Source organism: Lepidochelys olivacea (assembly GCF_965140295.1).
Source record: "Lepidochelys olivacea isolate rLepOli2 genome assembly, chromosome: 4".
Classification (NCBI taxonomy): domain Eukaryota; kingdom Metazoa; phylum Chordata; order Testudines; family Cheloniidae; genus Lepidochelys; species Lepidochelys olivacea.
Genome location: NC_140414.1, coordinates 64,167,895 through 64,195,004, shown reverse-complemented (window position 1 = coordinate 64,195,004; position 27,110 = coordinate 64,167,895). Strand labels below are relative to the sequence as shown.

The window sequence follows — 27,110 nt, the reverse complement described above, 5'->3', positions numbered from 1 at the left end:
TGAAGGTGGCTGTCAGACATTGTCATTGGTTGACTTTTGTTCACTATTGAGTTTTTAAGCTTTCATTTTTCTAAGTCTTATTCAGGAGTCTTTGTAAGATTTCCCTGGGTAGCATTTTTTTTAGTCCAGACTTGAAGCCTGAGGTCAGGGATCAAGTGCAAAGATCTTTGAAAGTGGAAGATTGAAGAGTGCCTTCATTTACTACAATGTCCTTATTTAAAGGGAATTTGCATTGGCAGGAGGACTATCCCTTGTCTTCTGGAGTATTTTTTTCTCTTAAATGATGTTTTCTAGGACATGATGCTAGTAATTTTGAGCCAAGTTAGGCAAAGGAATTGGCATACTTCAAAATGGTTAGTGAGAGCTTTGTGGCAAGTTGAAGTACAGAAAATGGACTGTAAGATAATGTAGTCTTTTTAAAAATCTTTGCTGCTATCAAATGCTGTTAGTTAGATATAGCTTTTGTGAAACATAACATGGTAATTTTAGGAATTGTAGTGATACATATGCAAATGTTACCGTGCATTGGAAATCTTTAACTGTCAGCTTTATTTGATATGTTTTTCTATAAACCAAAAACAAAATTATCTTTAAAATACCAGATCCTCCCTGTCTCTAGTTCAGTCTAGGGGGATTATCTACTAATTCACCATACCATTTGTTTTTAACAGCATATCTGGAATCATCCTGATGACAGAATATACTGTTTGCTCCTCTCTCCATGCTACCTTTCCACATCTAGGTACACAGGGTGGTTTTCGCCTTTCATATTTCCTGCTCCAAAATGGCTGGGACCAATGGCTGTGAAATCCTCCCCTAATATCTCTAACCATTGCTGTTGTGTTTTTACATTGGACCTGCTTCCAAAACACCATTTAAAACAGGTTTCAAGCACCAAAGTGCTCACGGAAGTGGAAATCTTGGTTTAATTTACTCATAGGTATGTAACGGTCTAATTACATACAACCACGTAGAAGTCTGCAGGGCATGTGTTGATAGTATAGTTTGCAACCATGATGGCTATCCATCATGAAAGCAGAGGAAGTAAATGTGTAATAATTTGTAGAACCGTAGAAAAGGTTACATGCAAACAAAATCTTTAACCAGCTTACTCAAGATGAACATTTGCAAAATATGCTGGTTAATATAAAAACAAAATATGCATTGTTCATAAACCTCTGATTTCAAATCTTTGATGTAGCTGATCTTCAGGCAACCTATAGTTTTGGTTAGGAGGGGTTCAGGTAATTGAATTTTAACTGTATTGGTATATGTACATAAAATAATTTGTCAAATATTGATATTGGCATGTGATCTACACATGGTTCATGTTGTAACCTGGCAGTTCTTCTAAACCACTCCTATCCCTGATAGATCAATTCTCCATATCCCAGTTGCAAAATGAATGGGAATAAGAGGAGAGGTACTTAGTACTATTCCTCTACCACCACAATGGCAATTCCATTGGGTCTCAGAAGGCATGACATACTTGAGCATGTGTCCTTTAGATAATTAGGTTAATACTGTCTTCCTTCTAACAGGCATTGCAACCCTTCAATTTTATTGTGTACACTAATAATCTGGTAGCTGACTCCCAGACTCCTTGTCCTTTTATGAAAGTAAAGAAATTTGTATTGGAAAAATAAAACTCACTTGAGTTAAACTGATGGTGCAAGCCTGCATTGAGGAGTTTGTTTGCTGCATTTACAGTCTCAATAAGTGGCTTGGTCAGACCTCTCCACCCTTTTCACTATAGCATCAGTTTCCCTCATCTTTGGATGCTGACATCTAGACCTTAGAAAATGCACCCTCCATGATCCAAATGATTCCAGTGAAGTTCCAATCCTAATGTTCCACATGAAAATACGGTCATTTACTTATAGGCCATGTAGATTCTTGTTCAGATTTTTTTCTGTGGTACAATGTGCAGGATAATATGAAATTTAATCTGAAGATTGACATCTGCCAGTTTCAATGTATTTTCCAGATGCACAGTCTTTCATTCAAAATTCAAAACTAACCCAAACTTTGAAACAGCACCAAGTGAATCATTTCCTTAGCCAATTCCTAAGTCTTAAACCATTGCAGATGACACAACTGTTACACTTCACAGATTGGCCTCATAAAATGTCAGTCATATACTCTTTGCTACTTCTTCCTATTCTTAAACTCTCTAAATAGCAGTAGAAATTATATAGCATCTACCTCAGTGAAAATTGGTTAGAAGCAAAACTTAAAACTGATTTACTTGTACTTTACTGATTTACTTGTCCTACTTTGGTGGGACAAACTGCTTCTGGTGGAATTGTTGGGAAGTTTTGCTCCGATTTGGGCTGCATAGTGGTGGAGAGAACTCTAGTCAGAAGCCTAATTATGGGGGATAATTGTAATTGGCCTGTAACAGAGACTCGTCTCTAGAACAAAAAGAAAGCTACTGCCACTTCTGCAGTTACTTTGTAAGTGAAGAATGGAGAGTAAATAAAGATATAAATTAGTACCAAACTAGGGGGAAAAACCCCATAGTTTTAGTACTGTATTGAGATTAATCTTCTATCTTTTAAATGCATTTATTCAATAAGGAACAGATTCAGGATTAGATATTTTTATTTCACCGGTTTCCTGCAAGTCATCTAAGAATTGAGTGTAAAGAAGAAAGCATCCAGGAATAATACAAGACCAGGGCTAACATCAAAATGAACATAGAGAAGATTCGCAAAAAGAAAAGGAGGACTTGTGGCACCTTAGAGACTAACCAATTTATTAGAGCATAAGCTTTCGTGAGCTACAGCTCACTTCCTCAGATGCATATCGTGGAGACTGCAGCAGGCTTTATATATACACAGAGAATATGAAACAATACCTATTCCCACCCCACTGTCCTGCTGGTAATAGCTTATCTAAAGTGATTTCCAGCACAAATCCAGGTTTTCTCACCCTCCACCCCCCCACACAAATTCACTCTCCTGCTGGTGATAGCCCATCCAAAGTGACAACTCTTTACACAATGTGCATGACAATCAAGCTGGGCTATTTCCTGCATAAATCCAGGTTCTCACATCCCCCCACCCCCATACACACACAAACTCACTCTCCTGCTGGTAATAGCTCATCCAAACTGACCACTCTTCAAGTTAAAATCCAAGTTAAACCAGAACATCTGGGGGGGGGGGGGGGTAGGAAAAAACAAGAGGAAACAGGCTACCTTGCATAATGACTTAGCCACTCCAAGTCTCTATTTAAGCCTAAATTAATAGTATCCAATTTGCAAATGAATTCCAATTCAGCAGTTTCTCGCTGGAGTCTGGATTTGAAGTTTTTTTGTTTTAAGATAGCGACCTTCATGTCTGTGATCGCGTGACCAGAGAGATTGAAGTGTTCTCCGACTGGTTTATGAATGTTACAATTCTTGACATCTGATTTGTGTCCATTTATTCTTTTACGTAGAGACTGTCCAGTTTGACCAATGTACATGGCAGAGGGGCATTGCTGGCACATGATGGCATATATCACATTGGTGGATGTGCAGGTGAACGAGCCTCTGATAGTGTGGCTGATGTTATTAGGCCCTGTGATGGTGTCCCCTGAATAGATATGTGGGCACAGTTGGCAACGGGCTTTGTTGCAAGGATAAGTTCCTGGGTTAGTGGTTCTGTTGTGTGGTATGTGGTTGTTGGTGAGTATTTGCTTCAGGTTGCGGGGCTGTCTGTAGGCAAGGACTGGCCTGTCTCCCAAGATTTGTGAGAGTGTTGGGTCATCCTTTAGGATAGGTTGTAGATCCTTAATAATGCGTTGGAGGGGTTTTAGTTGGGGGCTGAAGGTGACGGCTAGTGGCGTTCTGTTATTTTCTTTGTTAGGCCTGTCCTGTAGTAGGTAACTTCTGGGAACTCTTCTGGCTCTATCAATCTGTTTCTTTACTTCTGCAGGTGGGTATTGTAGTTGTAAGAAAGCTTGACAGAGATCTTGTAGGTGTTTGTCTCTGTCTGAGGGGTTGGAGCAAATGCGGTTGTATCGCAGAGCTTGGCTGTAGACGATGGATCGTGTGGTGTGGTCAGGGTGAAAGCTGGAGGCATGCAGGTAGGAATAGCGGTCAGTAGGTTTCCGGTATAGGGTGGTGTTTATGTGACCATTGTTTATTAGCACTGTAGTGTCCAGGAAGTGGATCTCTTGTGTGGACTGGACCAGGCTGAGGTTGGTGGTGGGATGGAAATTGTTGAAATCATGGTGGAATTCCTCAAGGGCTTCTTTTCCATGGGTCCAGATGATGAAGATGTCATCAATATAGCGCAAGTAGAGTAGGGGCTTTAGGGGACGAGAGCTGAGGAAGCGTTGTTCTAAATCAGCCATAAAAATGTTGGCATACTGTGGGGCCATGCGGGTACCCATAGCAGTGCCGCTGATCTGAAGGTATACATTGTCCCCAAATGTGAAGTAGTTATGGGTAAGGACAAAGTCACAAAGTTCAGCCACCAGGTTAGCCGTGACATTATCGGGGATAGTGTTCTTGACGGCTTGTAGTCCATCTTTGTGTGGAATGTTGGTGTAGAGGGCTTCTACATCCATAGTGGCCACATCCATAGAGAAGCCCTCTACACCAACATTCCACACAAAGATGGACTACAAGCCGTCAAGAACACTATCCCCGATAATGTCACGGCTAACCTGGTGGCTGAACTTTGTGACTTTGTCCTTACCCATAACTACTTCACATTTGGGGACAATGTATACCTTCAGATCAGCGGCACTGCTATGGGTACCCGCATGGCCCCACAGTATGCCAACATTTTTATGGCTGATTTAGAACAACGCTTCCTCAGCTCTCGTCCCCTAAAGCCCCTACTCTACTTGCGCTATATTGATGACATCTTCATCATCTGGACCCATGGAAAAGAAGCCCTTGAGGAATTCCACCATGATTTCAACAATTTCCATCCCACCACCAACCTCAGCCTGGTCCAGTCCACACAAGAGATCCACTTCCTGGACACTACAGTGCTAATAAACAATGGTCACATAAACACCACCCTATACCGGAAACCTACTGACCGCTATTCCTACCTGCATGCCTCCAGCTTTCACCCTGACCACACCACACGATCCATCGTCTACAGCCAAGCTCTGCGATACAACCGCATTTGCTCCAACCCCTCAGACAGAGACAAACACCTACAAGATCTCTGTCAAGCTTTCTTACAACTACAATACCCACCTGCAGAAGTAAAGAAACAGATTGATAGAGCCAGAAGAGTTCCCAGAAGTTACCTACTACAGGACAGGCCTAACAAAGAAAATAACAGAACGCCACTAGCCGTCACCTTCAGCCCCCAACTAAAACCCCTCCAACGCATTATTAAGGATCTACAACCTATCCTAAAGGATGACCCAACACTCTCACAAATCTTGGGAGACAGGCCAGTCCTTGCCTACAGACAGCCCCGCAACCTGAAGCAAATACTCACCAACAACCACATACCACACAACAGAACCACTAACCCAGGAACTTATCCTTGCAACAAAGCCCGTTGCCAACTGTGCCCACATATCTATTCAGGGGACACCATCACAGGGCCTAATAACATCAGCCACACTATCAGAGGCTCGTTCACCTGCACATCCACCAATGTGATATATGCCATCATGTGCCAGCAATGCCCCTCTGCCATGTACATTGGTCAAACTGGACAGTCTCTACGTAAAAGAATAAATGGACACAAATCAGATGTCAAGAATTGTAACATTCATAAACCAGTCGGAGAACACTTCAATCTCTCTGGTCACGCGATCACAGACATGAAGGTCGCTATCTTAAAACAAAAAAACTTCAAATCCAGACTCCAGCGAGAAACTGCTGAATTGGAATTCATTTGCAAATTGGATACTATTAATTTAGGCTTAAATAGAGACTTGGAGTGGCTAAGTCATTATGCAAGGTAGCCTGTTTCCTCTTGTTTTTTCCTCCCCCCCCCCCCCCCCAGATGTTCTGGTTTAACTTGGATTTTAACTTGAAGAGTGGTCAGTTTGGATGAGCTATTACCAGCAGGAGAGTGAGTTTGTGTGTGTATGGGGGTGGGGGGATGTGAGAACCTGGATTTATGCAGGAAATAGCCCAGCTTGATTGTCATGCACATTGTGTAAAGAGTTGTCACTTTGGATGGGCTATCACCAGCAGGAGAGTGAATTTGTGTGGGGGGGTGGAGGGTGAGAAAACCTGGATTTGTGCTGGAAATCACTTTAGATAAGCTATTACCAGCAGGACAGTGGGGTGGGAATAGGTATTGTTTCATATTCTCTGTGTATATATAAAGCCTGCTGCAGTCTCCACGATATGCATCTGAGGAAGTGAGCTGTAGCTCACGAAAGCTTATGCTCTAATAAATTGGTTAGTCTCTAAGGTGCCACAAGTCCTCCTTTTCTTTTTGCGAATACAGACTAACACGGCTGCTACTCTGAAACCTGTCATAGAGAAGATTGGATAAGTAATACTTGATGTGTATTTTACCGTCCCTGACATCTTCTCTTTTCCCCTTCTAGCCAAGATTGGGATGTGAGACTTATTACTTTTAGGGGATTTTATAATCTTGTAGCACTGTTGGGGCCACTAAGAGCTGGGGGGGGGGGGGGGGAAGGAATTGGCATACCACATAACTATCAGGAGAAAGATACTTAGAATTGGGATGTGGCCTAAATCAAGACTGAGATTTGAAGTGTTGAGCTGTTTTTACCAGACTGTGCAACACATCAGGCTGCTCCAAACTCAGACCCTGACATTGAGTGTAGATACTTGCCAATAGTCATTTTAGCCAGGATACTACCAGGTTTTGAAAATATATCTGTAACTGTAGTCCTGGCTGCTGTCCCTGGGCTGCATGGTAGTGGAAGAGGCTTTTTCTAAAAACTAAGCATCTCTCCCAGCTCCCACCCTGCTGTCTGCCTGTGTTTCATGCATGGAGTCAGCTCTCTGCTCTACTGTCTTAAAGCTGCTTCTGTAGAACTTTGCTTAGATTAATAAGGGATAGAGGCATTTGGCAGGCACTGAGGGACTGTGGCCACTGAACAGCTGAGAGAGTAAACCTGCACATGAGCAAAGAGAGAAATCAGTTACAGGGTGGTAGGTAGTGAGGGAGAAGCCATTGTGGGAGATGAAGGTAGCTATGAAAGTTTGGGGAAATAGGGGTGTGGAAAGCCATGAGGAGAAGGAGGAACTATGGTAGGAAGGATCAATGCTTTTCCCAAGGATAATTTTTAATGTAAGATTTCAGAGGCCAATGGAGAATTAATGTATATTCTGATGACATTTTGTTTTTCTTTGTTCTCCCTCTCCTCCCACTCCTCTCCATGACATTTCTAAAACTAAAATTACCGAACAAACACTAGAATGTGCACCCAAATCTGGCAGCTAAGGACCTGACAGCCCCACTAATCTTCGGTTTATTTGGAGAATTTTCCCTGACAAAACTTTTCAGATGTTAACAACTATGCATGAGCAGGTGCCAAACATCTGAGAGAGCTGCAACAGCTTCTGCGTCTTATTGTAATAACGTAATATGTTAATGAGCTTGTTGCAATTAAGATTCCTGCATGGTGTGATGTTGTAATTATGATATTTCTGCATTTTAAAGCCTGTCAATTTTCAAACAGGTTATGGGGGAAATAGTAAACTTTTAATAATTAATTTTAAAAGAGTCATCATGTTGGTTTGCTGAAAGAGAGATCTTATTCGTTTTAAACTAGTGACAAACTAATGCTATTTTGTCCTATGTACATGCAAGTTGTAGTTGGAGGAAATGCCACTGGTCTCACCCTTCTTTTGAATGTCATGTCCACACACTGAAATTCATTATTGGTATTTAATAAAGAATGTGTTCAAAATTGCATCAGAAAGAGATTTTTTTTTTAGAGGTTCAAGTTCATTATATCTTTTACAAAACGTTCTAGTTTGATTTCCATTTTATCATGTTTTTAAGGTCAAATGTGACTTTAATGTTCCATAAAGAGACAGAGATTGATAATCTGGAAAGAGTAACCCTCTAATGTGATTTATATATATGGATTTTATGTCAGATATGAAAAGTTGCTGTTCAAATTGTAAAGGAGGATCCATTAAAGAGCACTTTAAAACACTTTACTACTTAGCTTACCTTGGACACTTGTTCTTAGAATTCTGCCCTTTCAAGCAACTTATATATAACAGCTTATCAAACATTTACTAAGTGCTGGTGAAGAGAATTCAAAATTGTCATGGGTGCAGGATAGGTTAATATACTGGAAAAGACAGCAGTGTTTAAAAGGAGCTATAAAAATCTTGTTTAGAGGCGGTCATAACTTAGCCAACTTATTTTTTTTGGTGGGGAGGCGATGGCGGGATGCTGGGTTTAGGCGTACAAAAGACTATTCCTGATGTTTAATTGAACTGAAATTCTACTGCTTACGGTTCACACTTTCTGGATTTCTGTTCATCAGGTGAGCATTGTAACAGTCATAGGAGAGTTGGGGAACAGGTGAAAGGCAAAATCTAGATGGAGAATTTACAAATGAATTTGTAATCAGCCTATTCTTACTTTTTTACCATTTAAGGGTGTCTGTAAAATTAAATGCTTGTTAACCACTGGTTTATATAATGTAAGTGTCTGTGAAAATCCATATTGGATGTATTTTAGTCATTTTCTGCATAATTGCTGCAATTAAAGAGAGTGACTGATTAAAAAGTACTTTACTTCATATGTGTCATAAGGCATAACTACTTAATGTTTTACTTGTATAGGTTTTGTTTGTTTTTAATATCTTGATACCTATGCTTGGAAGAATTGTTCTAAAGTCTGCACTGGTTGCTCTCCCCCTGAAAAAAAAAAGGATATTTTTCTTGTTTGTTTGGATAAACATTTGTCCTTTCTACTAACTAGATCATAGAATAATCCAATCATTTACAGAGGCTGAAGTGCTTTGTCTACCTAGCATATGCAATGTGTAGAACTGCCAGATTGAAATCTGAGGAACAGGAAGTCTTAAAGTTGGGGGTGGGGGACTTTCATGACACCACATTAACAGGAAAATAAAGAAAATAACCACCCAGGAAAGCAGAGTTTTTAGTTTTTATGTTTTTAGTTTTTCACCATTTTGTTTTTATGTAATTAGTCTTTGTTAATGGTGTTACGTTTTGACAGCCTTGAAAAATGAAATATTTTTACCAACAGTTGTTGTATGTAAAGTTAAAGTGTTCGTTTTTCCACACTGGCCTGCTAATGTATCACAGCCTTCTGGCTAGTGAAAAGCTACTTCAGTCTTCATATCCATTCAGTGTTTTTCCTCTTTGAAACTTCCAGCAAGAAAACTATATGTAATGTACTATCCAAATAGCATATATAAGGTTTTGATTTTATTTAGGGGAAGGATCTTCAAAGATACATATAGCCGTTAGGTGCCCAACCCCCATTCACTTTTAATGCAAGTTGCATGTCTAACTGCAATCTGTGTCTTTGAAGATCTCCCCTTTGAGACTGGAACTATAAAATCTATACTCTTGCAGTGTGATAGAATCGGTTATTCTGACATGTTCTACTGTCTTGTCAGGTTAGTAATGTTTTAAAAAAATCTTGAGGGAACATGGTGTAGTGGCTAAAATACATAACTAATCTGAGTTCTGTATTTAGCTCTGCTATAGATGTACTGTAACCATAGATAACTACTGTGTCCCTCAAGTTTGCACATCTGTAAAATGGGGATAATTCTTATTTCTGAAGGCTTAGTAAAACTGATTAGTTGTTTGTAAAGTACTTCAAGAGTCTTGGTTGGAAGGTTTTGAAGTGCAAAGTATTAAAGTATTTATTTATTTTTCTTAGTCGCTGTGTGCCCAGTATTCTGCAGATAAACGAGAGGATGAAAAGATGTGTGATCATTTGATAAGAGCAGCCAAGTTCCGAGATCATGTGACTGCATCCCAACTCATACAGAAAATTATCAACATTCTGACAGACAAGCATGGAGCCTGGGGAAATTCTGCATCAAGGTAAAGATAGATCTTTAAGATTTGGCTTTTGTTCAGATATGATGGGATGATTTGGATTATGTCTTCAGATGAGGTCAAACGTAATGGAAAACTGTCATATTACAATTTTGTTTATTGTAAAACAATATATATTTAAAGAAAAATTTTGGAAGACACAGAGAACTTTACTTCAGCAATATGTTATCTACAATTGGGGCTTAATCCATTTTTCTTTTTTCAACAGTCTTGTTTACTCACAAAGCAATATTTGTAGTTTAGTGACTGTTCTAAATACCATTACTGAGGCATATCTGAAATGGTAAAAATACATTTTGCTTTCCTGAATGTAGAGAATCAGTGCAACATATATGCGAAAGCAACAACAATATAGAAAAAAATTCTTCCCCAGTTGGATTTAAACCTCATCACTATGCAGAGCTCCAAATTTTTTTCAAATTCCAGTATAACTGCATCATTTATTTTAAAAAAACAGGAAATACATGAATAAATATTCCCTAAAATATTTTCTGTTACTGAAGCGTGGAATGGAATATTTAACACCTGACCAATGGAAATTTATGAAGAGAGGTAACATTGCACCCCCTTGTCTCCAGGAAAGAGGAAAATGTTTTTTTTATTATGTTGCATTGTCTATTCATACATTAGAGCAAAACACAACCAAATGAAAATTACATTGCTTTCATTTGGGAAATTCTACGGAATATGGAATAGTAATTACATTGACACTTGTTTAATTGTTTCTGCTCAAGTCAAGCTGATAGTTTCAGCTGAATATTTAAAATGAAAGTTCAAATCCTAGAACTGCATATCTGATTAGGACTTAAAAAATAAACTGAATGTGTCTTGGCTAGAACATACGATGCTGAGTCCATTTGCTTCTTGAAATGCTGTCATTTGTATGCAATGAAAGGTGGAGGTAGGAAATGTGAGTGAAAAATTTAATATATTGTTTTTGCCAATAATCTCAATTAGCTCTTTTGTATTAAAAACAATTTTATCATGTTCAACAATTTCTCATTTCATAATAAGTTTTGATGGATATTAGCTATTAAGTACTATTAATATTGAGGTTTTTATTATAGCATATTAGAATTACAGTTGAGCCACAAACCCAAAATGTGGTGCTCAAACTGTGTTAAATATGGAAAGCCTTTATGAAAATACTCTGCAAGAAAATACAAAATAATTACACACTTAAACATTTCCGACAACGGTTGGTTAGTTAATCGCTTTCTATGAACATAGTATTTTAAGATTGTAACAGTGTCTCTTCAAACAACTTTGTCTAGCACTTCATACATCAGTGGCTCTTCAATTTTCAGAGTGTGCGCCATTAGTGTTTTGTTCAGTTGTTTGTGTTCCTTAGCTTAAAACAGTTTCTGTCCTTAATGGCTTTTAAATAAGGAGTATGAAGAACTCTTTGCCATTTAGATGTGTTTTGCTTATCATGATAGTACTGGTATAGCGAGATAGGTTGAGCTGTAATTGATAAAATGTAGTGCACACAGAAAGTGAGTTAACTATTCTCTGATTTTCTTCATACAAGGTTTGGTTAATCAGCTTGTAAATTATGTAGTGTAGAAAATATGGACATGATTATTTCTATTTTATAATAAATAATGATCTACAGTGAAATGGAAATATCACATAATGCACTTTGCAGTACACTTAACATAATTCTAGGAAACTTAAATGGCATTAGAGAGGAAAAAAAATCTTTATCGGGAAGCCAGAATGCATTTACTCACCATAAACCTGTTTTTAAAAAAAAAAAAAAAAAAAAAAAAAAAGGGCACACGATTGTCATCCTAAGCAAAAGCTGTATTAAAGGGGTTACATTAATATTTTACTTTCCCTTAAAGAATTGTACTACATTTTTGTCATGTAAATTCAATCTTAGTAGTACTTTTTAATATTTGGTTTGTGGTATTTTGTTTTTCATCCTCCTTTGGAATCCATATAATTGCTTGTAGCCATGGCTCTGAAGGCCTAATACTTTCCCATTAATGTCATTTATTTTGTTTCAATATTGATGGCTTTTCTAATGCCCTACGATCAGTGGGCTGCAGTGCTGGCAGCTGGCCTGGGATCGGCAGTGGTTTTAATAAATCACAATCAGACTCATGCCATTACATCAATATTTTTAGTCAATTATAGAGAAGGTCAGGTGCTACATTCGGTATAGGAGCCCCAGCATGTGGCATTTGAGAAACATCTGGTACTGCAACAAAACTGCAAGCCGGGGAAAAAAGAATCCAATTTATCCCATCTAAAGAGACCAAATGAAATCTGCTGCTTTATGGATAACACAATGATGATTATAGCCATTTTGAACATGTTATACTTGCTAGACTTAATACCCTTTATACAGACATATTCCCTAAAGTTTCCATTCAATAAAAACTGAAAATGAAAATATTATTTTCTCAGAAGCAGATGTGAATTGTTGTTTCCTCACAGCAGGCATCTAATATCTTTTGACACATAGTGACCTGCCTGAATGCAATTTGTGTCTTAATATCCAGATTGTACCAGCTTTTGCCACATGAGAGAGAGTAAGCAAGCTCTTTTTCCTTCACTGGATTTGAAGTCCTGGCTATTGCTGTGGCATGCAAAGAAAGCATTCCTTTCACAGAGCTCTGATATCTCTGTGCCCTTTACTGTCATTGCATTTTTTCAAATGCTTAGAGATTTCAGGAAATAATGGGACAGACAAGTACCTGTTCATCCATACATTACTGTCACCTGGAGTGAGGCTCAGGTGAAAACTGAGAAAGCCTGATAAGAATGGTGGAATAAGCAGGAAAGAGGACACAAATGAACAGAGTGGCAGAAGTAATTTTTTTCTGGTGCATAGAGCAGGCATTGTGTTTATTTGGGTCAGGAGACAAATCATCTTTCATGTAGATGACACCTGGTAAAGTGGCTGAATATAAGAAGGATGAGGAGAGATGATGGAGAACACTGGATGAAAGTCTCAGAGGACATACTACCCTTTTCTCATATCGTCCTTCATTGCATTCTAATAGGCTGACTAATGTACCATGGAAATTCATTCTTGGTATTAGAGGGGAAAAGGGTGGTACTCTTCTCAGAAAAATGCAAAGGTAGAACTGCAGACATAAATTATTTTAGAAGCAATAAGGTTTAGGAATTTTTAAGAGAACCTCTGTATATCAAGATCTCTGAATGCTTTTGATTAGTTTAGGAGACTGAGTTTAGGCTCAGGTTTCGGTTGCTTAAGAAACTCTGTTTCAGATTGGTTGAATGTGTTCTAATGGATGCCCTCAAGCAAGAGGCGTCTCTGCCTTAGAGACATTCATCTTTTTTCTGTGTCACAGGCTTGCTGGTAAAAATCTTTGTGATGCTCTCTCCAATTTTTCTTCAGTAAATCAAATCTTCCTTCTTTCAAAAAGATGAATGCTGTAAGGTTGGGGTGTTATAAAAAAAAAATCAATGCAGGCAAAATTGAAACAGTATGCCTCTGTATTGATTGGCCTTGTGAAATCGAAACTAACAGCTTTGTAACTGTTCCAGTGGACAGTTAGCTGACCTGTAATGGATAAACTATCAATATTAGCATTACTATTTTATCTTGTAGTATGTCATTTTAGAATCCAGAGTCCAAGGAAAGAGAAGGGTCGAACTGAATTTTTAATGTTACTTGTGAGAAGTAACCACATTCTTTCTCTGTATAGTTGTTTGTAGATAAGTGAGATACGTATGTGTTCTGTTTTAAAACACAGTATTACTTTAAAGAGCAATGATTATTTTTTAACCTGTTCCCTTTGGCATTTGCAATAAAATGCATTTCAAAATATTTGTTTTTTAAATAAAAAAAGAACAAGAAAAAACTTCAAACAAAACAGCGCCAAGAGCTCTGCCTATCAGGGCAAATGTAGTTTTATTAGTCTAAAAATTGAAAATATGATGCGCCTTTTCCCCCATCTGTAATATATTGTATGGCTGAGTTTATTAATAAAATTTCAAAATTTCCAGATGTTCATCATAGATTTATACAGATTTACACTTCCTAAATAGGCATCAATGCACAGAATTTTAAAAGCGTCCCCATAAAACACGTTGTGATGAAGAGGTATAATTTTCCCCCTTTCTTACTGGCTCACATGCTTTTCATTCTGACGCCTACCCGACCCTGAGGATCTTGCACTTGACATCAGTGTAAAGCAACATTCATTGCTCTCTCTGGAGCTTTGATGATGCTAGGAAATTCTTTATAGCCTACAATGACAATAACATAGTGAAATGGCTTAATAAACCTAACATTTTTCCTATTTGTCTCCCGCTCTGTGTCCCCCTCCAAAAAATGTAAATCATTAGCAAATGAAGCAGGTGGGAGGGAACAATGTAAATGTCAGTTAAAGAAATAAGGTTTTTTGAAGTACTTTCATGAAATAAGTAGGTGTATAGAAGTTAGTGTTTAAATTTTGTATTTTAGTATGTGTACGTCAATACATATGCAGTAACTCCCAGTGAGTTGTGGGTACAATGTTCTATATGTGTATAGAGGCCTGAGGCCAAGTACCTTCAGCCATTATAAGTGAAAGTTCCTGTACAATCACATTCTATCATGTTAAAATGCCCTTATAAAATATTTTTGTATAATTTTATAATAATTAGTCCCAAACAATGTTTGGGTTACAATGGATACCAAGAAAATGGAAATTTTTAATCAGACAGTCAGATTTCTTCTTACACAATACCTTTTTGATAAATAAACTAAATGTGTAAGAGGCTGCTGAAAGATCTAATGGACACCTGATCTCTGTCTTTCACCATAAGGAGAGTGTAAACCATAGAAATAAGTAAAATCTCCATGTCATGCTGAGATCTACTGAGACTGTGAAGGGATTCAGGTTTGGAGTTTTCATCATCACCTTCTCAATAACTTTTCCCAAAAAGGGAACAATTCAACTTCAGCCCCATCTCAAGAGTTTTTTAGTGCAGGAAAAGTTTTCTTGAACAGGGACCTAATTATAACTTGCTTTAGGGCTATGTGCAATTTGCTTTCACAAAGGGAGACTTTGACTGTTTCTATAAAAAACAGACCCAGTCCCACTGCCTTAGCTTTCACTAGTCATCTGAGAAGAGGTCATCTTAGTGGTAGTTGAGAGGCTGAATATAGCTTACCTAGCAGATCCAGAGCCACCAAAGGTGAAACTGAATGAAATACCACCGGAGAAGAGGGGGAGTTCTTTTCCCTTCCTGCTCTGAAACTGGCTATAGTGAGTTAAACTGTCAGTGAACCAATTCATCTTATCTGAAAAGTAGATGTGGGTGAGACAGGGAAGAGAATAGTCACTATAAGAGTTTTTTTATTCCATTACTCAGAACAGTGTTACTTGTCTAAATCTCATAGTAGAGGAAAAGGAATAATCTCTTAGCTTCTAAGTTTCCACCTCAGGATAAAATATTGTTAAAAAAAAAATCAGTTGCAATTCACAAATACAGAATGGAGGATAACTGGCTAGGCAGTGGTACTGCTGAAAAGAATCTGGGGATTACAGTGGATCACCAATTGAATATGAGTTAATAGAATGATGCTGTTACAAAAAAGGCAGATATTTTTCTCGGAAGTATTAACAGCGGTATCGTACACAAGACATGATGGGAGGTAATCATTCCACTCAGCACTCATGAGCTCTCAGTTGGAGTGCTTGTGTCCAGTTTTGGGCACCACACTTTAAGAAAGATGTGGACAAATCAGAGACAGCCCAAAGGAAAGTGACAAAAATATAAGAGGTCATGGTTTTAAAATCTATCAGGTAAGTCTGAAACAACTGGGCATGTTTAGTGCAGAGAAGAAAAGGATGATGGGGTGGGACATAAAACATGTAAAAGGCTATTATAACAAGGACAGTGATCAGTTGAAATAATCAGCTTAGTTTGCAGCAAGGGAGATTTAGGTTATATATTAGGAAAATTTTCTAACTATAAGAATAGTTAAGCACTGGAACAAATTACCTACAGAGGTTGTGGAATCCCCATTACTGGAGCTTTTAAAAACCGGTAAAACAACCACCTGTCAGGAATGGTCTAGGTGTACGTAATCCTGCCTCAGTGGAAGTGGATTGACTAGATGATATCTTGAGGTCTCTTCCTGCCCTATATATCTCTGATTGGTTTCAGACTATTTTTTGTCACTGTTTGTCATTCCCTGTTACTCCATCTGTTGCAGATTCACTGTGCACTGTAGTGACTTGCAAAGCCAATTAAACAGAGGTGCCTGGGACGGATGGATTGATGAATGTGGTCACAAGACATCCAGCTAGGCCATCAGTTCAATGGCCTAATGGTGGACAGCATTATTTTTCAGTTGCATTTAGGACCCATTGAGAGTCCACTGATTTCCAAGAGTGCAGACAATCTGAACAGGTCCATAGCACTGACAGAAGCTGAGGTCTGACCTCAGGCTAAGTTGTGAGTCAGCTGTGCATGAGGTACATGCACTCTGTATTATTGTATCCTTCTCGGATAGCCAGTTTGTATAGGATAACAACTGTTTCCTGCTCCCAGCAAATGTAATTAGTTCTTGTAGCTCAAGTGGTAGAAGAAGTCTGTACTGCAGGTTTGGGGTTTAAACTGGAGCTGGTTAGAACACTTTGGACTAAAAGAGAGGTTATTGAAATATACTGTTGCATTGAAGTCAAAACATTTTGTGGAGACAATTTGGTTTTGACAAAGACTTTGCTTAAAAGGTTTGGGGGAGTGGGGAAGTAGGAGAGAAAGAAAGAGAGACTCACACTCTTAACATGTTTTTTAGGGCACTGGTCTAGGATCTTCAAGTGTCTGCCTATCTGATTTAATGATCTGGGATGAAAAACTCTGACAGTTTATAATGTAATGACTTAGATAATAGAGTGGAGAGTATGCTTATAAATATTTGTGGATGATACCAAGCTGGGGGGAGTGGAGCGGTTTGGAAGGCAAGGTTAAAATGCAAAGTAACTTTGACAAATTGGAGAATTGGTCTGAAATCAACAAGATGGAATTAAATCGGGGTGGGCAAACTATGGCTCAGAGGCTGCATCCGGCCCCCCCAGACATTTTAATCCAGCCCTCGAGCTTCTGCTGGGGAGTGGAGTCGGGGGCTTGCCTCACTCCACCATGGCTCCTGGAAGCAGCGGCATGCCTCTCCTCCGGCTCCTATGCATAGGGGCAGCCAGGGGGCTCCGCATGCTGCCTCTACCCCAAGCGCCTCCCTCGCAGCTCCCATTGGCTGGGAACCGTGGCCAATGGGAGCTGCAGGGGCGGTGCCTGCGGATGGGGCAGCATGCAGAGCTGCCTGGCCATGCCTTCATGTAGGAGCCATGGGTGGGACAAGCTGTCGCTGCTACTGGGAGCTGCTTGAGTTAAGCGCCACCAAGAGCCTGTACCCCTGACCCCCTCCCATGCCCCAGCCCTCTGCCCCACCCTCCAAACCTGATCCCCTCCCACCCTCCAAACATGAGGGCCTGATCCCTCTCCCACCCTCCAAACCTCTTGTTACCAGCCTGGAGCACCCTGCACCCCCAACCCCTCATCCCCAGCCCAACCCCCAATTTCGTGAGCATTCATGGCCCACCATACAATTTCCATACCCAGATGTGGCCCTCGGGTCAAAAAGTTTGCCCACCCCTGAATCAAATAAAGACAAATGCAAAGTAGTACACTTAAGAAGAAAAAGAAATCAAATGAACAACTACAAAATGTGGAATAACTGGCTAGACAGTAGTACTGCAGAAAATGATCTCGGGTTTATAGTGGATCACAAATTGAATATGAGCCAACAATGAGATGCACTTGTGTAAAAGGCTAATACCATTCTGGAGTGTATTAACAGGAATGTCGTATATATAAGACATGGGAGTTAATTGTCCATATCTACTGAGCACTGGGGAGGCCTCAGCTGGAGTATTCTGTCCAATTCTGGGTTCCACACTTTAGAAAAAATGTGAACAAACTGGAAAGAGTTCAGAGGAAAGCAACCACAAATGACAAAAGATTTAGAAAACTGGACCTGTGAGGAAAAGTTAAAAAGATCTGTCTATGTTTAGTCTTGAGAAAAGATGACTGATAGTGAACGCCCTGCATCTTTAAGCCGGCAGGTATTCGGCTGGCTGGCTGAATGAAGGGAAACAGTGCTTTATGGCTGGGGCAGGGGAACTTGCCGCGGCCAAGGGAGAGGTGCCCCTCCCCACTGGCCCCAGCGTGGACCTGCCATGGCTGGGGGAGAGGCGCCCCTCCCTGCTGGCCTGAGAGTGGACCTGCCCTGCACTTGCCATGGCGGGGGAGAGGAGCCCTTCCCTTGGCCCAGCCCAGCCCCACCGGAGCTGCCGCAGTCACCTCTCCACCAGCCCCAAGATGCTGCAGTGAGAGAGGACTTGGGGGAGTCCTCTCTCCCCACCGCAGCCCCTAGGCAGCCTATACCCCAAACCCCTCATCTCCGGCCCCACCCCAGAGCCTGCACCCCCAGCCAGAGCCCTCACTCCCCTCTGCCCCAGTCGTTAGCGCCCTCCCACACTCCGAACCCCTCGGCCCCACCCCCACCACATTAATTTTGTTATTGGTGCACATAACAAAATTCATTCCTCACATGGACATAAAAAATTAGAGGGAATGCTGGAGCCAACGTGCGTATTCTTGTAGCCCACCTTAACGCTCTTACAGGGTGGGGTGGATGGTAAGATCCTGGAGATGGATTTGCTGGAGGGACCTGGATGGGAAAAGAGGGGGAGCTGGTAAAAGCCTCCTGGGTAATTACAGAATAAACATGGGGTTACCTGCACTGTAGACTTTTATCTGCTGAGTAGTCCCAGACATATAATAATAAAGTTGCAGCCTGTTTTAAACCCATGTCACATGTCTCTTGTCCTTCTTTCGGTATAGCCTAATAGTCTTCAAATATGTAAGGATTGTTTTAAAGAAGATGGCAATTATTCTCCATGTCCTCCTAAGGTAGGGCAAGAAGTAATCTTCAGCAAGGGAGATTTAAGTTAGATATTAGGAAAAACTTGCTAACTATAAGGATAGTTAAATACTAGAATAGGCTTGCAAGAGAGGTTGTAGAACTCTGTCATTGGTGGTTTTTAAGAACAGGTTAGACAAACACCTGTCCATCTGTTGTGGATGGTCTTGGTATACTTGGTCCTGCCACACTGCAGGGGGTTGGATTAGATGATCTCTAGGCATCTCTTGTGGGCCTACATTTCTGTAATTCTGTGATTCTAAATCAGGAGGAGCAGAGTTAATATAGATCTTTGAAGGTGGTGGTAAGAAATGTAAAGTTTATTTGTTAGCAGACAGAGACTAGAGACCATTGGAGAGGAGAGTGACATGGATTAAATAACAAAATGTCAGGGGAAGAAAGATTACTTCAATTTAAACAAAATGTAGCCATTAAAGAGGGTCAATGTGTTTTTGGGAGGCCAGAGAGTAAGTTGTTATATGCTCAGGGTATGTCTACAGAGCAATTAAAAACCTGCAGCTGGTCCCTGCTAGGCTCATGGGCTGTTTAATTGTGATGTAGACCTTCAGGCTCAGGCTGCAGCCCAAGCTCTGGGACCATCCCACCTTGCAGGGTCCTGGAGCCCGGATTCCAGCCTGCAAGCCCGAGTCAGCTGGCACAGGCCTGCCAAAGGTATCTAATTGCAGTGTAGACATACCCTAAGATAGGTTAAGCAAAGGCCTGAATGAAAAGTTTGTCTGTTGGAATGGAAGGAAGAGGATGGATCCTGGAGATATTGAGAGCCAGATTTAGATACTGCCTGAACGGTGTATGTGAGAGAAATCAAAATTAAGCCCAAAGTTGCAACCCTGAGTGTTAGGGAGGATGCTGGTATAGCCGGTGATAGATATTGAATCCTAATGCTTGGAATGAAAGATATGTACTTTGGTTTTGGCCATGTTCAGTTTAATAAGACCTCCAAGAGTTATCTGAGAGAGAGGGAGGCCGAGATGTGGGATTGAATGGAAAGAGGGGGAGAGATCAGAAAGCCATCAGCATAGAGACAATAGCTAAAGCTGTGTGAGCAAGTGAGATCTGCCAGACACAAAGTGTGAAATGAGAGGAGCAAAGAACCAATGACAGAGGTCTGAGGCCACCACAAAGAATGTGAGAGTGGAAGAAGAATACCCACCAAAAGAGATACTGAAGCCTTGAAAAGGTTTGCTTCGCTAGCTATACTGGTTCTGCAAATGAAATAAGATGTATTGGCAAATGCACTTTTTTGCTAGTATAACTACATCTACACTAGGGCTTTTGCCAGTATAGAGCTGCTGTTTAATAAATAAATAAATAAATAAAATAAAATAAATCACATCTCTAATTGGCATTATTGCTCTGGCAAAAGTTTCCAATGTAGACCTGAAACTGGCATAAGGTATAGTGATATATGGATGGTTACACCAGTATAACTGCATCCATATTAAGATGTATACTGGTATAGCTATATCAATAATAATAATAATAATAATCATAATCATACCTATAACTGATATAGCTATACTGGTGTGAGTTTCAAGTGTAGACCAGACTTGAAAGAGCGGTCAGATGCAGGAGAGAGAACCAGGGAAGGACTATTGAAAGCTCAATGAGGATAAGATGTCAAGGAGAAAGTAATGAATAAGGTCAAAAGCAGCAGAAGAGGAGGACGACGGAGTGGATAGATACTTAACTTTTTTTTTTATTCATTTTGCATTACTTTATGATCCAGAATAACAGAGAAAATGGTGTTCTGTGATTTACTTGGATTTTTGGCACGTTTTTCTTAATTTTATAGACAGTTATTTGTTTAATTTAAAATATATTTAGTCCTTGAGAAAAATGATAGATTATATCAGAGGTTTTTCTCTTTCAACATTTTAAAGCTGTAAAATTGCTAAAATGTTCTTTGACTGAAAAGAGGTATCCATACAGGCGTATCACTTGCTGTAGAAAGGTTAAGATTAACACTGCAGAGAAACTGAGAGTTGATGAATCTAAAGAAAATGGACATGTTGTACAAAACAGGAGTGGGAGGAATTGTTAGAAAATCATTTTATGATAACATTTACCTTTCAAAGTATAAACATTGTGGCTGAGATTACCAAGAATAATAATAATATGACAAGCATATGAATAGCTGAATGTACTACAGAGTTTGTAAAGTTTTCCATCTGGTGTGTTACTATTTTGCTATAAACCCTCATAGTATTGCTAATGTTGAAGTTGTCAGTGTTTTGCAAGAACCCCTATTTTCAGATATTTCATAACTAACTGAAAAACCCTTGTGGCTGAAACTTGATACAAAGGACGTAAGCCAGAAAATTTTCTTATGGAACTCGAAAAAATCTGTTCAGTTTCTTTGGCTTAAGCAAGGAAATACACATTACCTACTTTTATGCATTATGCAGTCATAAAAATACTGCTAAAGATATCAAAAGGTATCAGACTATACTAAGAACTAATTTGCCTGAGAAAGCTGCATTTTTTTAAATCAAACTTTTTGGGAGGGTGTGAGAGAGCGCGCAGGGGAAAAACAGGCCTCCAGAGGGGGGAAAAATGTGAGGCTACTTTAAAAAAAAAACACACCAAAAAACCCATGATTTTTCATAAAGTAGCTTCTAATAATTAATGCCTAAATCGATAAAATAGCAAAAAATTCCCACATCCATCAGCAGCTGGCCAAAAGATTCCAGGTCAGACCTAGCCATGATGATCCACACATCTGTGACATCTAGGCTTGATGGTTGCAGTTAATTATTCCTACGAATGAAGCTGCACCTTGACAAAAACTCTAGCTGGTATAATATACACATTTAAAAAATGCTCATAGGAAAGGAAAATATCTTTAAAGGAAGAGAAAAAAATCCACATGGATATACTGTTACTCTGCCAAGAGGTGCATAGAACTAAACTGATTAACTAGCTGACCTTGTTATAACTTTGTCCTCTCTAATTCCTCCATCCCCTCATATTTCTTTCACTTGTAGTGTCTCATCTTGTCTTTGTAAACTTTATGACTGGAATGCAAACTCTTCATGGCAGGGAACAAGTATTCCTTATTTGTGAAACATTTAGCATACCTTTGGGCACTCAAAATTAATTAATATACATGCTGAATCTAGACAATCATTACTTCCTAACAAGGTGTTAACCTGCCCCTATTTACTCAAAAGGGGAGGGGGGCTTTTGACATGTTATGAGTTAAAATGGAATCTCTTATTTTGAACTGTAAATAGGTCCTGATAGCTGTAAGACACCAGTTGGATTAGCAGCGGGTTTTGAGGTTTTTGATTTTGATTGACACATTTATAGTATGACCAGGTTTATGTGCCGGAAACCCTCAGCCCAGAGATAGCACAAAAGAATAAATGGCTTGTAGGTGTGGTAAATTACATGAAGTCACACAGCAGTTGAAAAAGCAGACGAACTCTATCTGAAGAACTTGAATTCAGAGCTATTGCTGGGGATGTGAAAATAATATGCTACGTATGAGTGGTAAGGCAAGCTTTGCTTTTGCCATCTCATACTTGTATTAAAGAATGCACAGAATTCTATTTAGATTATAGAGTGTCGTGTGTCTTGATCAGTGCATCACTTTGAAAACAAAGAAATAGACCACTTTTATAGTGCATGAGCCTAATGCTCCACTGCTTTGCATCTTGCACTGATGCAAAGTAAGGGCAGGTCTGTGCTTAAAATGTTGTGTCAGTGCAGCTGCACTGATGCAGCTGTGCCACGGTAACACTTTAATGAAGACACTCTTACGCTGACGGGAGAGAGCTCTCTTGTTGGTGTAGTTAATCCACCTCCCCCCCTCCCCCGCCAAAGAGGCGGTAGCTATATCGATGGGAGAAGCTCTCCTGCTGACATAGCGCTGTCTACACCAGGTGTTAGGTTGGTTGCTCAGGGATGTGGATTTTTCACACCCCTGAGTGATGTGGTTATACTGATGTAAGTCTGTAGTGTAGACCAGACCTAAGTGCAAAACACTGATGTGTGTAAGTGGAGAATTCTGATTGGGTAGCATTTTACATTCACCTTGTGCAGGCGTAAATAACTACGCAGAGTGCAAAGCGGTGAAGAACCAGGCCCCCTATATTTCATACTGTACCAGAGCTGCTACATGTTTACTACTTTGCCTAACCTAAAATTTTACAGCTAGTACAAATTGCAAAGAGCAGTTGATAAATCTATGATTTTCAATATGACCACACAAGTCCTATACTCATTTTGCTTTGTGTATGGCTTTAGATTAAATTTAGCTGACATCTTCCAAATAGAGTGTAGAGGCAGCATAAGAAGAATAGAGGACCACTTGATCTGTGTAATTCAGTTACTTTTAATGTCATTAAATATACAACAGTGTCTCTGTTAACTGGGTATGCAGAGGTAACATACAGTAACATTCTCTTTAATCCACACTCTGATAAATCACATACCTACCCAGTTAATTAAAGATGCCTGATGGGGAACATTCAATATATGCTTTTCAGTGACTGGGTAGTACACTGACTGAGTCTCTTTACACAGCATGTCTGTTGTTTTCTGCCAGTTTATTCACTGTAGTATACAGGTGTGAATGATATTTATGCTAGTATACATTAACTTCATGCTGCCTCTCATCTCTTGTGTTTGCTAAGTCAATCTTATCTTAAAGTATGATTCTCGCTTTTCAATACACACTTTACATTTTAAATGTATCTGTAGTAAACACCAGTTTAAAAATACACACACATTTTAGTGCCAGCTAAAGTAAAGATTGTATTCCACTCCTCCTCAGACTGCTGGTTGGACTGTGTTACTGAATGGGCTGCTTTGGCATCACATGCAGAAGTCCTTGGAAGTACCAATCAGTCAAGGCAGAGTTCCATCTGCTTATGCATAAGTAATATCACCACTCTTATCTTCAGAAGTCATTTTGGGAAGGTGGGACAGAGATACAGAGCTGTAGTGAAAGGAGGCACTAGAATTCTGGAGTTCATAATCCCATTGTGTGAAGTGAAAGGAGGTGTAGCTTTTGGCAGAATCATGGAGAGGGGACCTGGGCTGCTGACAAACAGTTGCTAGTAAAAAGCTGAGCTGGGGGAAGTGCCTGTCTGGTGTGGGGTGTCTCAGGCCAAGTCTTCGCTGCACATAAAGATAATGGTTTTTTATTTTGTTTTTTTTACTGTAAATGAAGACAAAGCAGTAGCTTTTACCACAAGGTTTCTAGGTGATGTCAACACTATACCCAACACTTGTGGTTGACCTCATCTAGTTTGCCTCATGGTAAAACTAGTGCCTTGTCTCTACTGTGTTTGTTCGTTCCACTCTCAGCAAGTACAGTGCCATACGGTTTCCCTAGCTACTTTCTAGCAGCTGCTGCAGCTGCAAGGGGTAGAAGCGGTGTCTGATCTGAGGGCAGCCACCAACACCAAGAAAAGGGAGGTGCTGGTGAACAGACATTGCCTCCAACCCTGCAAATGGCTTTTCCCCAGCAGCAGTTGCTTTTACGTGCCAGTGATACAGTATCTCTCTCCTTCCTGCAGTGTGCCCCTTCCAGCAGACTGCTATTATGTAGTCCACTAGTTCTTCTCTCCTGAGTCCTCTCTTCCCTTCTGCTCCCCCCGCCCCTTGTTTGTCTCCTTTCAGTGTGGATGGATGGATACTAATGTTGCTTCCCCACAGGTTGAGTCCCTGTGCTTTTCCTTTGTATGCCTAGTTACAGGCACCTAAAAATAGGGAGTGTATGTAGTTAAACTCTGTTATATAAACTCTATCCAGTTGTGATGTGACATTAAGATGCCTTATTTTACAGTCTAGTATTGCTGGAAATGGAATAATATAAATATACATGTTAAGCAATGGGTCATTCATTTTGTGACCTCCAATAAGGCAAGTCATCTTTGGGGTATTATGGAGACCAAGTTCTTTAAAGGGTTTCTTACAAACAGACAAAGGGAATGCTATTTTTTCTCTAGTCCACTCTGCTTTTTTAGATTAAGGATATACATTCTTATCTGGAAAGCAGTAAAATGTGTAAAAAATTTAATGATGGTTCTGGATGTTGTCAAGAATAATCATGTCATCCATCAGAGAAAGGGGATTTGTAGATGGAATATCCAGCAAATTTAATATTCTTTCTTTCCTATTCTGCATTTTAGGATCATGTGAAATTTGAATAGCTGTAACTACGCTGGGGCTGTTTCCCCTGTTCTGTGTATTCTTTGCCTCTGGAGGTATTGTTAAAGGGGGGGGGGGAATGAGGTAAACTCTATCAAATCACTCCAAAGTCTGCTTCTTTCATTTTTTCGTTACCCTTGGTAAGGCCACTACACTTACAATTCCATTATTGTATGAGAGGTCTGTGTTCTATGAAAGTCAGTGCCAAAGCTCCTATTGATTTTTTTGGGTGCATGATTGCTCTGAGTTTACCTATATGCAATATGATTTAAGTCAGTAATAATATAGTGACATAATACAAAATACTGTGTCTGACTGACACTTCACCTGTGCACACAGATTCTGAAATCCTAAGTACTGTTTAGATGTATGAATGCTTCATAGTGTTTCTTAGTATTCTGATAATTTACCATACAGTAGAACATCAGTGTTATGAACTGACTGGTCAACCACAACCTCATTTGAAATCGCTATGCAATCAGGCAGCAGCAGAGACAAAAGACAGAAAAAAAGAAAATACAGTACTGTGTTGAACATAAACTACTAAAAAAAAAAGGGGAAAGTTTAATTTTTTTTTTGACAAGGCAAGGAAACTGTTTCTGTGCTTGTTTCATTTAAATTAAGATCAGTTAAAAGCAGCATTTTTCTTCTGCACAGCAAAGTTTTAAAGCTGTATTAAGACAATGTTCAGTTGTAAACTTTTGAAAGAACAACCATAACATTTTGTTCAGAGTTACGGACATTTCAGAATAATGCACAACTAAAGCTGCAAAATGTGTTCTGCATAAACCTACCATGAAACAATACATTTAGCACAATAAATGATCAAATAGTTTACCTCTTTTGACTCACATTCAGGCTCTGTCCCCCAAAAACATATTTTTATAGACTTTCTACGTCACTGTTAATGAGATGAAATGGCCAGGTGAAATGGAGATAATTTTTAGTGAACATTTCAGTAACTGTTTTTCCTAGATTGAAATAGCATAGAAAATACAAATGAAACCAAAAACCTCAAAACAAATCCCGAGCATGAACTCTCCTCCTCCTCCTCCACTGTATGAAAGAGCTTTCCAGGATGCCAAAGGATTTATGTGTTCCATATACCTTTTAAAGAAAGTATTGCTTTTCCAGAATAAGGTCAAGATGAGTCTCTGATCGGTATCTGGGAAGGAGTGGGGGAATCTATTTTCAAACTTTTTTAGAACTCAATTGTCTTTTGAGAGAACAATATCTGTGGAGTATCGATCGTCTGTGTCCAGTAGTTAGTCAAAGGCTATCTCCTTTGACTAACCCCTTAGCGTGGTGTCATCCTCCTTCATGTGATAGATTGTTACAATCTCAGCCGGTGTAATTACGCACTAGCCAAGTGGGTCATTTATTTCTGTACCTTCACCATTTACCAAAAATCTCCTTTATCTTTGGAAGCCAGCTCTTCCTTTTGCAGTAAAAGCAAAATAAGGCACATAAAACATTAGAGTCTAGAACTAAGGGTTTGAAAAATCACTAAAAGAATAACTTTAAAAAACTGTTTTACCTTTTAGGAACACCTAATATAGTTTTAAATCTATTTTTCCCGTGTCCTAGAGAACAAAACACATACACACAGTCCACTGTTTTTCATGTGCCTAATAAACACTAATTTTTATTTCTGGATGTTTTTGTTTTGTATTTTGTCTGTTAACAGCAGGTGCTTTCATTTACACAATGTCTTTTTTTCTCCCTTCAGTTCCCTGTCTTACTTAATTTCTCTTCCATGGCATTGGTTATGTTTAGCAGTGTTTATAGTTAAAAGAATGGCATCTAAAATTGGTCATTTGTGATATTTTAAGAGCAAATGCTATAGAAGGTCTGCTACTTTTCTTTGAAGGCACAATATTGACAATTTAAATGTATCTCTTCTTGAAAATATTCAGAGTTTAAAAGGAAAAAGTGTATAATTTCAATTTATTTAAAATCGTA

General features: G+C 39.4%; 1 protein-coding gene across 2 annotated transcripts in view; it reads left to right on the top strand.

Moving 5' to 3' along the window:
• LRBA (LPS responsive beige-like anchor protein) overlaps window positions 1-27,110 on the top strand; it is a 560,210-nt gene that overhangs the window by 227,142 nt on the left and 305,958 nt on the right. The window contains exons 1-2 of one of the 2 annotated variants that reach the window (XM_084626699.1): window positions 8,337-8,457; window positions 9,834-10,000. In XM_084626699.1, coding sequence (XP_084482825.1) covers window positions 9,879-10,000 — 122 coding nt within the window. In that variant the 5' untranslated portion in view covers window positions 8,337-8,457; window positions 9,834-9,878. Of the gene's footprint in view, window positions 1-8,336; window positions 8,458-9,833; window positions 10,001-27,110 lie in introns of those variants that run through there. The other variant, XM_084626698.1, reaches the window with a different exon arrangement.